A 13,683-nucleotide genomic window follows, 5' to 3' on the forward strand; every position below is an offset into this window, starting at 1 on the left:
GGTCACCAACTAGAGAACCCTTTTCTTAAAATACAATTAGAAATGATTTCTAACATTCAACTTTCATGAACTTTAAGTTGTGACACTAATTACCTCAGGAAAATTATATGCAAGCAAACCAAAAAACCAAAACAAATTTTATTCATAAACCTCACATTATAAGAAATAACTTTTATGAATCAGGTTCTAACCCATTGCCTAAATTTGCACCGCAGGTTGTGGATTTAACTCGTGAATTAAAAGAAGGGAACTCCACTTCTACATGTCTTTACTGCTGATGAAAAACAAAGAAGCAAAGATTCATATCCTTCAATGGTATCAAAATTTGGATAGATGAAAAAATAAGATTAAGAACATGTATATTGCCACTTAAATAAGAGTCTTCCATTTACCCAAAAAAAACAAAGAAAAAAAGTTTCCATCAAGAAATATCCAGTAAACAACATAGTAATGTAAGGAATATCCAGTAATGCAAGTTTGTGATATACTAACAAGTGTAGCTAAATATGATCTTAGCCTCAGAAGAAGCTTTAGGAAACGAATTCAACCGCTCCGCAACCTTTGATTTCTCCTCTTGATTCTGAAGACACCCGATATTGATAAAAAGCTCATCCAATACACCCGCATTCAACAGAAAAAACTCAATTATGTCAAGAGTTTCATCACAGTGGGTAGCCAGGACTAGCTTTAATTTTTTGAGTTGAGCCAAGCAAGACATAGCATCAGAATTCAACGTCTCCAAGTTAGTCTTAGTCAATTTGCCCTCAGGTTGTAGCTCCTCCTCATAATCCTTTGAAAGAGAAAAGAAGAAACAAGAAATCCGAAACAAAAGGCGACAAGGTCAAAACAGGAAAGCAGTGATGAATGTGTCTAGACAACATAGGGAAAAGAAACCAAAAGAAGAAAGCATGCCACCTATTATGAGAATCATGTTCACCTTAAGGCAAAGGGCATTAAGATTTGGGAACTTCTTCAACAGACAAACCAGGCCCATGATCTCTGATACTTCCATACAATTTAGATGTATCTCGAATTCTTGCAGAAAATTATAAATTGTAGGTAGCCCACCATTCCCTCCATCAGCTGACTTCTCATAAAAGCTCTGCAAGTAACAAACCACGATGATGTGAAAAAGACTCCACATTAATTCCTAAGTTATACCACTTTCAATAAAATAACCACAAATAGAAAACTACCACAACTATCATATGAATCATCTTGTTCAGAGCCAAAAGAAAACTAGTAGGAAACATCAAAATAGTGCTTTTGGTACTATATTCAATGTGTGAAAGCCATTTTTCCTCTAATCCACCAAAATAATTGCTAGTGTTTTTTACTTTCAGAAAAGGACGACTTCACTAACTGGTTCAAACATCTTTTGCTCTGATCTGAGTGTGTTTCTTTTTGGCAAGGCCATTTAGAGAATTGATTATTTCTTTAGTCTTGCCATGTAGTGGAATATTTCTTAAGTTTTTCCATGAGCTTTTAATTGTCAATATATTCAACAAAATAAGCAATCTGCTAAACAAGTTGCTTTCATGGGTGTGCCTGAAACATGAGGTGGGGATGACAATGTACATAGAAATTCAAAATGCATGTCAAATGTAGATTTCCTAATTACTTTTGATCTCATTTTCTAAAAAAGCAAAATAGATTAATGTCTTCAATTTTTTAATCATTAGCATAATTTTGAATGCAAATTTCCCACCGCATGTTTATTATGTGCCCCAGTAAAGGCAACCGGTTCAACTGGTTTCTTACCAGATGACTCCTAATTCATCATCAATTCAACCAATTAACAGAACCTGCTAAACAAGTTTCCTTTATGGGCGTGCCAAGAACATGAGGAGACTATGGCCTGTGCAAATCAATCAATCATGTAACTGTAATTTTTCACATGGGTGTCATGAATAAAAATTTCATAGATGTTTCGTATCACATGTTTACTATGAACTACCAAAGAGCAATTCGTAAAGTGATATCTCAGCTGATAACATTTAATTTGCAATATCTTCAACCAATTAGGTGAACTTGCTGAACAAGTTGTCCTGATAGGCACCCAAAATATGAAGAAGGGATAGCAATGAGCAAAAAGAAAAATCATAAAGCATGCTAAATTAATTGATTTTAATTACTTTTTTTGTTTTCATTATATGAAAAAGAAAATATATCTTTTTCTGATGTAGGCTTCATGGAAAAATGTTTTATAAAAAATTCTCACCTCATGTCTATTGTATGCCACCGAAAGGGAACATGTTTAATCGATATCTTAGACGGTAACTTTCAATGTGCGAGCTTTTCAAAAAATTAAATGAAACAGCTGAACGGATGCCTTCATGGGTGTGCATGAGGCATGAGGGGATGACAATGTGCATAAAAATTCAACATCCATGTCAAATCATGTTGTCTGAATTATTTATTGTTCTCATCTTTCAAAAAATACAACAGATTGTAATTTTGTGTAGGTGGCAATATACGTTTTAAATGGAAAATTATACATAAGAGACTATTTACTTTTGATATATGTTTCCTGCCTGCATGTTTATTATGAGCCCCTAAAAGGCAACCAGTTAAACTGATTCCTTAGCAAGTAATTGATAATTCACAATCTGTTCAACCAATTAATGGAACACAGGTATAGCAATGTGGAGAAAATTCAAAATGCATGTCAAAACAAGTAGTCGCAAGAACTGTTTTATTTATTTATTATTTATTATTTTATTTTTATTTTAAGAAATGAAAGTAGTATTTTCATGTAGTTTCTTGAAAAGATTTTTATTTATGTTATGCAGCATTTGTTTACTGTGCCACCTAAAAATGGAACTTGTAGAACAGATTTCTCAGCTAGCAACTTAATTTTCAATTTGTTCAAGCAATTAGGTGAACCTGCTAAACAGGTTGCTTTATTGAGTGTGCATGACATAGCAACATGCATTAAAATTCAAAATGCATGTCAAATAAAGTGGTTCTAAGGACTTTTTGTGTCTCATTTTCTGAAAAGAAAACATATTTTTTTACAATAAATTTTTTAATACAATTTCCCCACTGCATGGTTATTATATGCCTCAAAACGCATCGTATTACGTCGATTTCTTACACCGTAACATTTACTTCGCAACTTGTTTAGCAAATCAATCAACTGTGTAAGCAGGTTGCCTTCATGGATGCACTGAAAAATGAGGTGCTGATGGCAATGTACATGTTGCGGCTAAACTATGGAGGTATAGCAAATTAGTGAGAGAAAACAACCACAAAGAGAATCTAGAGAGAGAAATTGGGTTGAAGCCAAGCTCTACCGAAAATTACAAGCAGAAAGTTGTATAATCTGAGTTCAAAATGGCACACCCTAGCCCTTTTATGATATTTGTCTTTCAAGTTTTTAGTACATATTAAAAGCTAACCCATTCCTATTGCACAATCCAGCAATTTCCTAAGCATATTCCAACTCCCAAATCACGGAAACTACTGATGTTTGAGTAGTTCACTCCATAGTTGTCTGTTGAGTTGTTCAATCCGTATATGCCAAGACCACCTCTCCCCCTTTTTGCCACCATGGAAAAGGATGAGTAAAGGGAGACAACACCCTGCCCAAGCCTGAACTCAGGTTTTAATACCAAATGATGCGGTTAAACTCTGGAGGTATAACAACTTAGTGAGAGAAAAAAACCCCAGACAGAATGTCGAGAGAGAATATGGGTGGGAGCCAAGCTCTACTAAGAACTACCAGCAAACTGCTGTATTTTTTAAAAAAATCACATAATCTAAGTTCAAAATGACACACTGACCCTTTTATGCTACTTCTCTTTCAATCCTCCAATATATATTAGAAGCTAATCTATTCCCATTCCACAATCCAACAAGTTCCCAAGCATACTCCAACTCCAAAATCTTGGAAACTCCTCACATTTGACTCTCTCTTACCCCCTTCAAGACTTCGGAAGCTCACTATTACACCATTCTAAGCTCATAGAAACTAGCAGCCCATGCTGGATTTGTGGATCCCATATGGGCCCTACGTCACCAAATTTTTTTGTACTCAATTATCAAAGATAAAACAAATTGTAATTTTATGCTGGGTCATGAATATGATTTTTAATACATACTCCCTACCACATCTTTGTTATGAGCCCCCCCCCCAAAGGCAACTGGTTCATTAAACCAGTTTCTGTGCAAGGAACTGTTTAATCATATAATTCAACCTGTTAAACGAGTTTCCTAAATGGTTGTGACCGAAAATGAGGATGGGATGACAATGTGCAAATAAAAATCTAAGTGCACATCAAACTAAGTAGTCTTAAAGTCATTTTTTAGAAAGAAACAAATATTATTTTGACATGGGCAATGTGAATAAAAACTTCATACATGTTCCCCCTCCACATGTTTAATGTGCTCCGACAAAATGTAACATGTTAGCTGGCAACTCTTAATTCGCAATTTGTTGAACTTGGTAAATGTCACGATCCAAGGTGGTTTAATGCCTGAACTTTCAGTGTTTTCATCACCCAAAGGTTTTGGGACATATTGGTTAGGTACCTAATATTTGGTATTAGAGCAATCATTGCGACCCGTTCAAATCCTAGAAAAGGGCTACTTATGGAAGCTACTTGACAAAATAAAATCAAAGCGAGAGCCACCATGAGATGAGAGCCGTCGAGAATGTCAGTTGCGAGGCGTCGTGGTATGTTACGATCTTAGGTAGTTTAAAAGCCTAACTTTCCATGTTTCCATCACCCTAGGGATTTGGGCTGTATTGGTTTAGTACCTAACAGTAAATACGTTTATGTAATAGATCTGGAAAATGAGGGGTTGGCAATAAGCTAAATATTAAAAAAACATACCAAATCAAATTTTTCATGCACTTTATTCTTCTATTTCTAAACAAAAAGCAGATGGTGTTTTCATACAGAAGATTGAATGAAATATTTTAATAGAATTCCTGCGCATGTTTTTTTGGTCCCCAAAAGGCAACCTTTTAAACGTATTTCTTAGCCATTAATTTCTAATGTGCAATCTGAAAAACCAATTCGGAGAACCTCCTAACAAGTTGCCTCAATGGGGTTTTTGCATTTACGGTTTAGGAAGAAGGGTTTAGGGTTAGGGGTTTTTGAGTTTAGGGTTTACGGTACATTGTGCATAAAATTTAAGCTGCACGTTAAATCAAGTTGTCCCTGGAGTTTTCTTTCATTTTATGGAAACAAAAACAAATTTCGCTTTTTCAAGGGCATCGCAAATAAAAATTTTATGCATGTTCCCACTACATTTCTATTTGTGTACAATTAAAAGCCAAAATGGTAAGCCACATTCTTGGCCCTCACTTTTTAATTCTCTATCTATTCAACCCAGAGTTGCAAAAACCCGATCAGCCGGGCAAACTAGCTACCAGTTTGGATCGGCAAACGAATAGTCAGGATGCATAATAGAAATTTTTATGATAAATAATTGGAGCCAACAAAATTAAATAATATTTTTAAAATCTAAAAAAGAATAAAAAATTATAGTGTTGGAACCAGGCAAACTAGCCGATCAGGTTCGCTTGATTACCTAATAGAAACACCTATCTAATAGAACTGCATGAGTATGTCTAAATCCGACAAGATTGTGGGTTTCTATTGGGAACTGGGTCAATCCCCATCAATTCCCAATTCGGATGAATAGATTGGAGAATTTTGAAACATTGGTTCAATCAATTAAGGGGGCTATTTCGTAATGTTTAAAAAATTGGAGATCGAGAATTGACCATGATTGATTGGTAACTTGTTGCTCGATTCCGTTAGGGAACCAGGTGACTTTATCAGGGAAACTCTGCATTCCGGAATGGCCAAATCACTCTATTCCCACATATTTTATTTTTTATTTTATTTTCAAAATTTTTATTATTATTTAGACCGATCCACTAGAGAATCAATCCAATTTGCCGATATGGATGGGTGATTTGCCAATCCAGTCTAGAATTCCAGATGGCTAATTCACCTGGACAAAAAATCTATGTTTTAAAACACTGATTTAACCAATTAAGCAGACTTGAAAACGTATCAGTGTAGCCCAAACATGGTGGGTTTGCAATTTGCATAAAAACTAGAAATGCAGCGTATACGTAAAACATTGAAAGTATATGAAAAAAATCACCATGAATAATAAAAGAGCACGAATAACATCTACAGGATGCAAAAAACAACAAAATCTGAATACCTACACAAATCATTAAGGAAAAAATTTCAACTCAGTTCACTAACTACTCAAATTAATAATGAAAATAAAATCATAAACATCCCTACATAATATAGATATCATTAAAAAAAGTAGTAATGTAGTCGATTGACTAACCAAATCATCCTTCGAGCCGTATCCCAACTATTACTACTGACTAAACAAATCTTGAAGAGAAAATAGCAACTCAGTTCACTAACTAAACAGATTACTCAGAGTGAAAGTGAAGGCAACAAATATCATCATCCAGAGGCAGTATTTCATACGTAAGATCTCAAAAGAGAAAAAAACAGTAACTGAATTGAGTAACTATGCAAATTATTAAGAGTGATAATAATGCAAAAACAGCACTCACATATAGACGAAAACCAGTGACGCTCAGAGACTCTAATTTGGTGAGACCATTGATAATCTGTCTCAGTGGCCAAACCCCATTTCCATCATCATCCCAATTAATGAAAAGATCCTTGATGTTCAAACTCCCACTTAAATCAAGTTCAGAAAAAACACCAAACAGATGGAAATTAAGGAGGCTCGCGCCGATGATTTTGATATTACGCAGTCCCTCACAATCAATCAGGGTCAGATCTTCCAATTTCTCACTCATGGAAACTATGGTCTGCAGTATAGTATCAGTAAGAGCCACAGTTTTCAGAGAGAGAAATTTGAGAAACTTAAATCCTTCGAAATCTGTGGGCATCTCGAGCTTGCATGAAGTTAAGTCTACAGATACCAAAGACGAGCAAGAAAAGAAGCTAGGGTGAACTGTGTATGGCAAATATTGGTCATAAAAGTCGATAACCAAATCTTCGATCCCTCGACTGGATACGATGGAGAGCCACTGATCGATATCTTCGCTGCTGCACCAAATTATTCTATCCAGCCTAAACGCTGAAATGGGTCCGTGATGGCGAGAGAGGACTGAATCGACTATATTGGCCCAGTGGCATGAGTATGAGTATACCGTATCTGGTACGAAGTTTAGCGCTGGAATGGACGTCCAAGAAGACCTCCACCTGCGAGAGAGGACCGAGGTCCTAGCAGCTTCTCTGATCGTTAGCATTGAGAGAATCATGAGAATTATCTCTGTTGGGAGTTCGCTTATCCTATCTTCCGCGATAGCCATTTGCAAAGAGTAAGCAGAGCCTCCTCTCACTCTGTATCTGTGTATCAAGGACGGCCTCTGTTATGGAGCTTAAGAGATTAAGGCCGCAAATGGATGACCCCTTCTCTCTTCTCTCTTTAGGGTTTGCTGAAATTGTGCAATCTCTCCCTCTCTGTAACAATATAAATAGAGATAGGAGGAGGAGGAGAGGCATTGTGCATTGAATGTTTCTGGCATTGTGAAGAGAGGGAAATGTACAAAAATAGGAAAGAAGATAGAGAGAGGATATGAATGGAGCCTGTGCGCGTGCTCCAGGCATTACCTCCCATGGCGGAGGGACTTTGCCTCCTTTAGAAAATATATTCATTGTAGAGAGAGAGAGAAAGAGAGATGATCCCCATAGACGTGAGTAGAAGATAGAGCGGGAAAGTTTGTAACGACCATTTTTGATGGATGGAGAGATTTTTATGGGATTTGAATAACAAAAGCAAAAATAAGAAAAAAAAAAGGGATAAAAAAAGGATTTGAATTACAAATACGCGCATCCATATTGAGGCACTTATTCATTGAGAGATATTTAAGCTAAATAACTATTTATTTAAAATTTGAACCCTGCATACCATGATTTCATAGTCATTGTAATAATGACACTTGGGGTGGCAATGCACCCGGAACTGACTCGGGACCCTGAGTCTACCTAACGGGTCTGGGTCCGAAACTTGGACCCTACCTGTATGTGACCTGTACCTGTAAACGGTTGAGATAAAATACTTTCTATTCATTTGGGTGTATTACGGATATTATACATTAAGACCTCATATTCATCTTTAGCTATTAAACGACAAATTAGATGGCTTGAAATCTTAGAACGGGTGATTGTGACATTGTTGTCAATAATATGGGTATATATTGGTAGAAAAAAGATAAAAAAAAAAAAAAAAAAAATGAAGCTGGGTGGCAATAGACCGACCAAACTCAAGAACCGATGAGTACAAGTATGAGTCCAACTTGTGGACCTGACAGGTTGGATCCAAGTCCAAATCTAGACCCTGACACCCCTCTCTTGTACGTTATGTTACATAGAGGCAACTATAAGGACCTAAAAATGTTTCATACACTTCTAAAAGGTTGCTAATGTTGATAAAACGGAAACTCTCGTTAATATATTTTTCTTTTGGGTGAGGTTTGTATTAGGTGTATCGGTCTCATATGCATTTCTAATGCTGAAAATCTTACCATGGCTTGAAAATTTCATGTTTAAATCTAATTATGAAGTTTAAAATTTTAAAAATAAGGCATATTGAGCAAATCTATAAAGATTTGACAATAGTGAAAAATAGATGTACAAGATGTACTATTTTTAGGTCTTGAAATTTTTTTTCTCTATATGCACAAATTTTCATTAAGACAATATATCCACATAGGATTAGTGTAGCAGAGATGATGATGTTGAGATGAATGAGTGGAAAGATAAATAAGAATAGAATTTGAAATGAATACATACTAGAGAACTTAGATGTGGCTCCAATAGGCGTTAAGATGAAGAAAAGTAAACTTAGTGGGCTGGCCATGTGCTACATAGACCTAATATAATATCGATTACGAGAAACAAATTGGTTCAAGTGGAATACTCTAAAAAAACTAAAAAAGACCCAAAAGACATCAATAGAAGTAGTGAGAAGAGATATAATGCCTTATAGTCTAATTGAAAGTATAACTCTTGATAGAGCAGAATGGGAGAATACGATTCATGTAGCTGACCCAAATAATAGTGATAAGGCTCGGTTAATGATGACATCCATAAATCTCAAAGTCAAGACGGTTTTACAACTTTGGAACACTTTTTTTTTACATGATTTTTGAGGTGCACCTTCTATAGTTTCAAGTTGCTACCTTCAATAACTTTTTTTCTTCTCTTCTTTGCCGTAATTAAAATATATCACATGCATTTTGAAATTTATGTTAATGTAATTTTTTATAAAATTTTCAATTTTTTCCATTGTGCCTCGAGTTCTAAATTGGGTTTTTTCTTGTTTCTTTTTCCTAGTTTTTGTATCGAAACATCAAGTTCCAACCCAAAATCTTTGTCAAAACCCGCATTGGAGCATCGAATCTCTATCCGGGCTTAAAAATTTGCAAGTTTTTAGGAATTATTGCATCAAATTTTCACTTGGTTTTTAACACTACTTTTTTGTTTAAAAACCTGACCGGGACATGAAGTTCCAATCTGGTTCTCATCTAAAATCATATTAGATTTTTTTTTTTTGTAGTGATATTATATTTGTAATTTTATATAATAGAAAGTTGTCGATGTTTTAGATGGTTAGTAGGTATTGTTAGATGGTTGCATAATAAAAAGTCTGTAAAAAATACAAGCAATATATTCCCCAAAAACTAAGATTTCAGAATAATTGTATATCTCACAATAATAGGTAGAGTTAGAAGAAGAGTAACCCAATGAAAGGCCTTCTTTTTCTTAGAACCTGAAATGTCCTTGTAAAGAAATATGAGAGATTGAATGATATTAAAGATTTAGGCAGCTCGGAATTCAATATGATTTGAATTTGCTTAAGCATTTTGTTGCTTTCTTTATGCATAGATAAATTTGATTGATTTCATTTTTTAGTTTTATTTTTTGTTGTATTTGTGTAGATTGAATGGACCACTATTTTACATATTTGGATGTTTTTGTTTTATTTTAGTTAACCACTATACCATACTCAGGGTCTTTTTATTTTTATTTTATGAACAATAATCCTATACCTTGGTTACAGTTTTTGATATTTACTAGTGTAGTTCTTGTTTTTAGTATGGACCCACTTTCTATGAGGCCAAGCCCACATATGTAGAAATGGGGATCTATTAATAAATCTATTTTTGAGATGGATTTTTTTACTTAGTTTTTAAAGATATGTTATCTCTAACATGGAGAAGATGAACAAGAAAAAATAAGTAAATTTTAAAAACTAGAAATAATAATTCTAGTAAGAAAACATTTGGACCGTTAGTTTCCATTGTTTATGGATAGAACACCTACTTGCATCCATCTTTAAGATGGTTGCTTCACACTTTTTGGACCGCATATGTAGTCATGTGGTCGAGCCCCCCATGAGACAATTTTCCTTTTAGTATTATCATTTTTTTTGTTTCATTTTATGCCCCCAATAAATTTGTTACATATTTTGTGTTGTGACAATAAAGTAAGTTGTTGGATTTATTAAGAGTTTCGACAAAAAATTCTCCATTATTACTCTAATAGCATTAGGCAAGGCCATAAAATTATTGTTCAATGGATTTCATGTATCTATACAATAACAACAAATCATAATTCTATGTTATGTCATGGTTACGTATCCGATTTTTGCACCTTATTTTTGTGCCAAGTCCAAAATATTCACGATTATATAACTTACCTTAGTTTTAGGCGATCTGTATTTTTTCCCCGTTTTTTTCTTTTGTCTTTTTAAATTTAAACTGATTTATTACCGATGTTTTGGTTTGCCGATATATCATTTCTCGACTTGCTAACTATGCTTACACTAGGGGCCACTCAGCCCACACAACTAGAGCATTGTGAATGCTCTCTCTACCATATTATTAACAGATTCTATAAATGGCAAATAAGGGTGGCAATGGGGCGGGGTGGCCAGCCCTAGGCCTGGGCCACAAAAAGTGGTGCGAAGGCAGGCCCGGATAGCAAGGCCAAGCCTTTCTGAGCTTGGGCCGGCCATACGAGGGCTAGGGCCAGGCTAGGGTTGACACCAGGCCAAATCCATTGGCACCCCTTAGGGCTAAGGGCCCGGGACTTGGCCATCGACGGGTGCCACAGCCCCTATCCATATCCACTCACTCTTTTCCTATTTTTGAACCTTTAAGCTTATCACAATGGCATACAGATTCAATGCACCATGCCTCCTGTTTCTAATTTTGTACCTTTCCAATTCATCAAAATAACTGAAAGATTGACTGCACCCTGGTTCTCCTCCTATTTATAATTGCTATTGTTACAAGCCATACCTAGAGAGAGATTAAGGGAGAGAAGGGGATGTCGATTTCTTGCATCAACCGCCTGCCCTTGCCCACAGCAGAAGAAATTCTCTCTCTGTTAAACGTTCGAGAAGTACCGGGACTTCGACATCCATAGGAAATGGAGGTATGCTTGAATTTCCGAGTCTGATTTCATATGAGAGACAGGACTCTGTCAATCGTATGAGGCCAATTACATGGGTTTAGGTATTGTGTATCAGCACAAATATTTGATATTGGAGTGGAATTCTAAGCATACCTGTATTTCCCGAGAGAATCGAGGTCTTCGCTACTTCTCTAATGGTTAAAAGAGACAATTATGTACTCCTTTTGGAGATCACTGATCCTGCTTCTCGACTTGGACCTAGTAATTGTTGGTGTGTGCCCTCATGTGTGGCCATGAGGCCTCATGTTACATCACCTATTTTTATGGAAGGTATTTATCATCCGTTAAAAATAAATGTTCATCTTAGCTCAGTGAAACATAAAGGGTAAAGTCAATATTTTATTATATCCTTTTTTCTTCATCATTTTTTAATGCATTTTCAACCAAATACTGGCGCATTGTAAATGCTGTTTCTCAAGTTCAAATGGTTATTGAATGCTTTTACAGTGCAAGAAAGAAAAAGGTTACCTCAAAAGTTTACAGTTGTTTCTTTTTTAAAGAGGGAATTTATTTATTTATTTTTTTGGACACAGTTTTTGTGAGTCCGTGTAGAAATGAGTCGCTTCTTAAAAATCTATTTTTGAGAGGGATTTTTGGACTTAATTTTTAAAGACATGTAATCTCTAACATGGAGATCATGAATATGAAAAAAAAATTAAAATTTGAAAATTAAAAATAATAATTCTATTAAAAAAACATTAAGATTGTTAGTTTCAATTGTTTTTTGATGGACCACCTATTTGCGTCCATCTTTAAGAATGATGCTTTATACATTGGGATCACATACTTTATACATTGGGACCAATTATTGTAGAAATACGATCCAGCCTGCATGAAACGATTTTCCTTTTTTGTTTACGCGTTCATTATTTTTACTCCCGCAAGAAGGATCACATGGGATCACATCTATAAACTTTTTTACTCCCGCAAGCAGGATCCCATGGGTTCACATCTCTAAACTTTTCCCATGCAGAAAATATTTTTACGAAACTTTTTTACGAAACTTTTTTACTCCCGCAAGAAGGATCACTTGGGTTCACATCTCTAAACTTTTCCCGTTCGTGTGCAGAAAATATTTTTTACGTGAAAATTACGTTTCATATACATTGTATTTTATTTTATTTGGATGAGTTAACGGGGAGAGGGCCTCAACCCTTTGGTAGAAATTGAGCCTAAGACGTAGCATTGTAAATTGTCAAGCGCTAATTAATTAAACTTGGGTTCTTTTCTTATGTTTTATACATTTGTTTGGTACGTTATACATATGAAAATAAATTCCAAAGTAAAATTTTTTATCATGAAACGGTCTAATTCATGGTAAAACAAAATATCATTTCTTGAAATGGGGAAACATTCCCCATGCTTTGATTTTCATACGTGGACCCACTATTCACTATTCACCATTTACAATATAATATATATTATATGATGTTTTATTCTATATTAGATAGTATATTTAATATAAATATTATGTTTCTATAATATTTAATATGCAATATATAAATAAATTTTTATATAAATAATATGTTATTTTAATTTTTACCATATTATATAACAATAGATAATATATATAACTATAATGTAATATTATAATATAATGTATAATACTGGTATTATTATAATAAAAATATGTATATTATACTAATATATATTATTTATTGTTGTATAATATAGTATAAACTAATATATTATTATATTTAGTATTATTATACTAATAATGTGTATATTATGTATAATATATATTTAAATTATATATAAATATTATATATTATATTATATAATAAAATACATATTATATAAAATACAACTTACATTAATAAAATAACTCTAAAATAAATTATATTATATTATCATATATTATGTAGTATATAATAAAATATACATTAATAAAATAAATATAAAATACATTACATTATATATCATATTATGTACATTATCTTAATTTACATTATATTCTATTATATATATATATATATATATATATATATATATATATATATATATATATATATATATATATATATATATAATATTATATTATATTATTAGTTTATATTTGTATTGTATATAATATATAAAGTATACTATATATATTATAAAATAAATTGTATTATATATTATATTATTGTATATTATATATCATAAAAATATACATTATATTATATCTCATATTATGTAC

The 13,683-nt window shown here is 33.6% G+C and overlaps 1 protein-coding gene across 1 annotated transcript; it reads right to left on the reverse strand.

Annotated features, from left to right (window-relative positions):
* Positions 1-305: 305 nt before the first annotated feature.
* LOC18436898 (F-box/FBD/LRR-repeat protein At1g13570) lies at positions 306-7,694 on the reverse strand. Its single transcript, XM_011626117.3, has 3 exons — positions 6,563-7,694; positions 938-1,102; positions 306-790 (listed from the first exon to the last, which is right to left on the reverse strand). Exons 1-3 carry the CDS (start codon positions 7,331-7,333, stop codon positions 488-490), a joined length of 1,239 nt encoding a protein of 412 aa, XP_011624419.3. The 5' UTR covers positions 7,334-7,694; the 3' UTR covers positions 306-487.
* Between the last annotated feature and the right edge of the window lie 5,989 nt (positions 7,695-13,683).

The sequence above is a fragment of the Amborella trichopoda genome, chromosome 11 (assembly GCF_054954075.1).
Source record: "Amborella trichopoda isolate Santa Cruz 75 chromosome 11, AtrichopodaSantaCruz75HAP2 v2.0, whole genome shotgun sequence".
Classification (NCBI taxonomy): Eukaryota; Viridiplantae; Streptophyta; class Magnoliopsida; order Amborellales; family Amborellaceae; genus Amborella; species Amborella trichopoda.

What these genes read in the sequence shown, in the direction of transcription:
- LOC18436898 (XM_011626117.3), bottom strand. Translation starts at nt 7,333, where the DNA reads ATGGCTATCGCGGAAGATAGGATAAGCGAACTCCCAACAGAGATAATT. An exon ending in TCACTGGTTTTCGTCTATAT is followed by an intron (nt 1,103 to 6,562) that starts GTGAGTGCTGTT and finishes TGTTACTTGCAG; the next exon opens with AGCTTTTATGAGAAGTCAGC. An exon ending in TTAATGCCCTTTGCCTTAAG is followed by an intron (nt 791 to 937) that starts GTGAACATGATT and finishes TCTCTTTCAAAG; the next exon opens with GATTATGAGGAGGAGCTACA.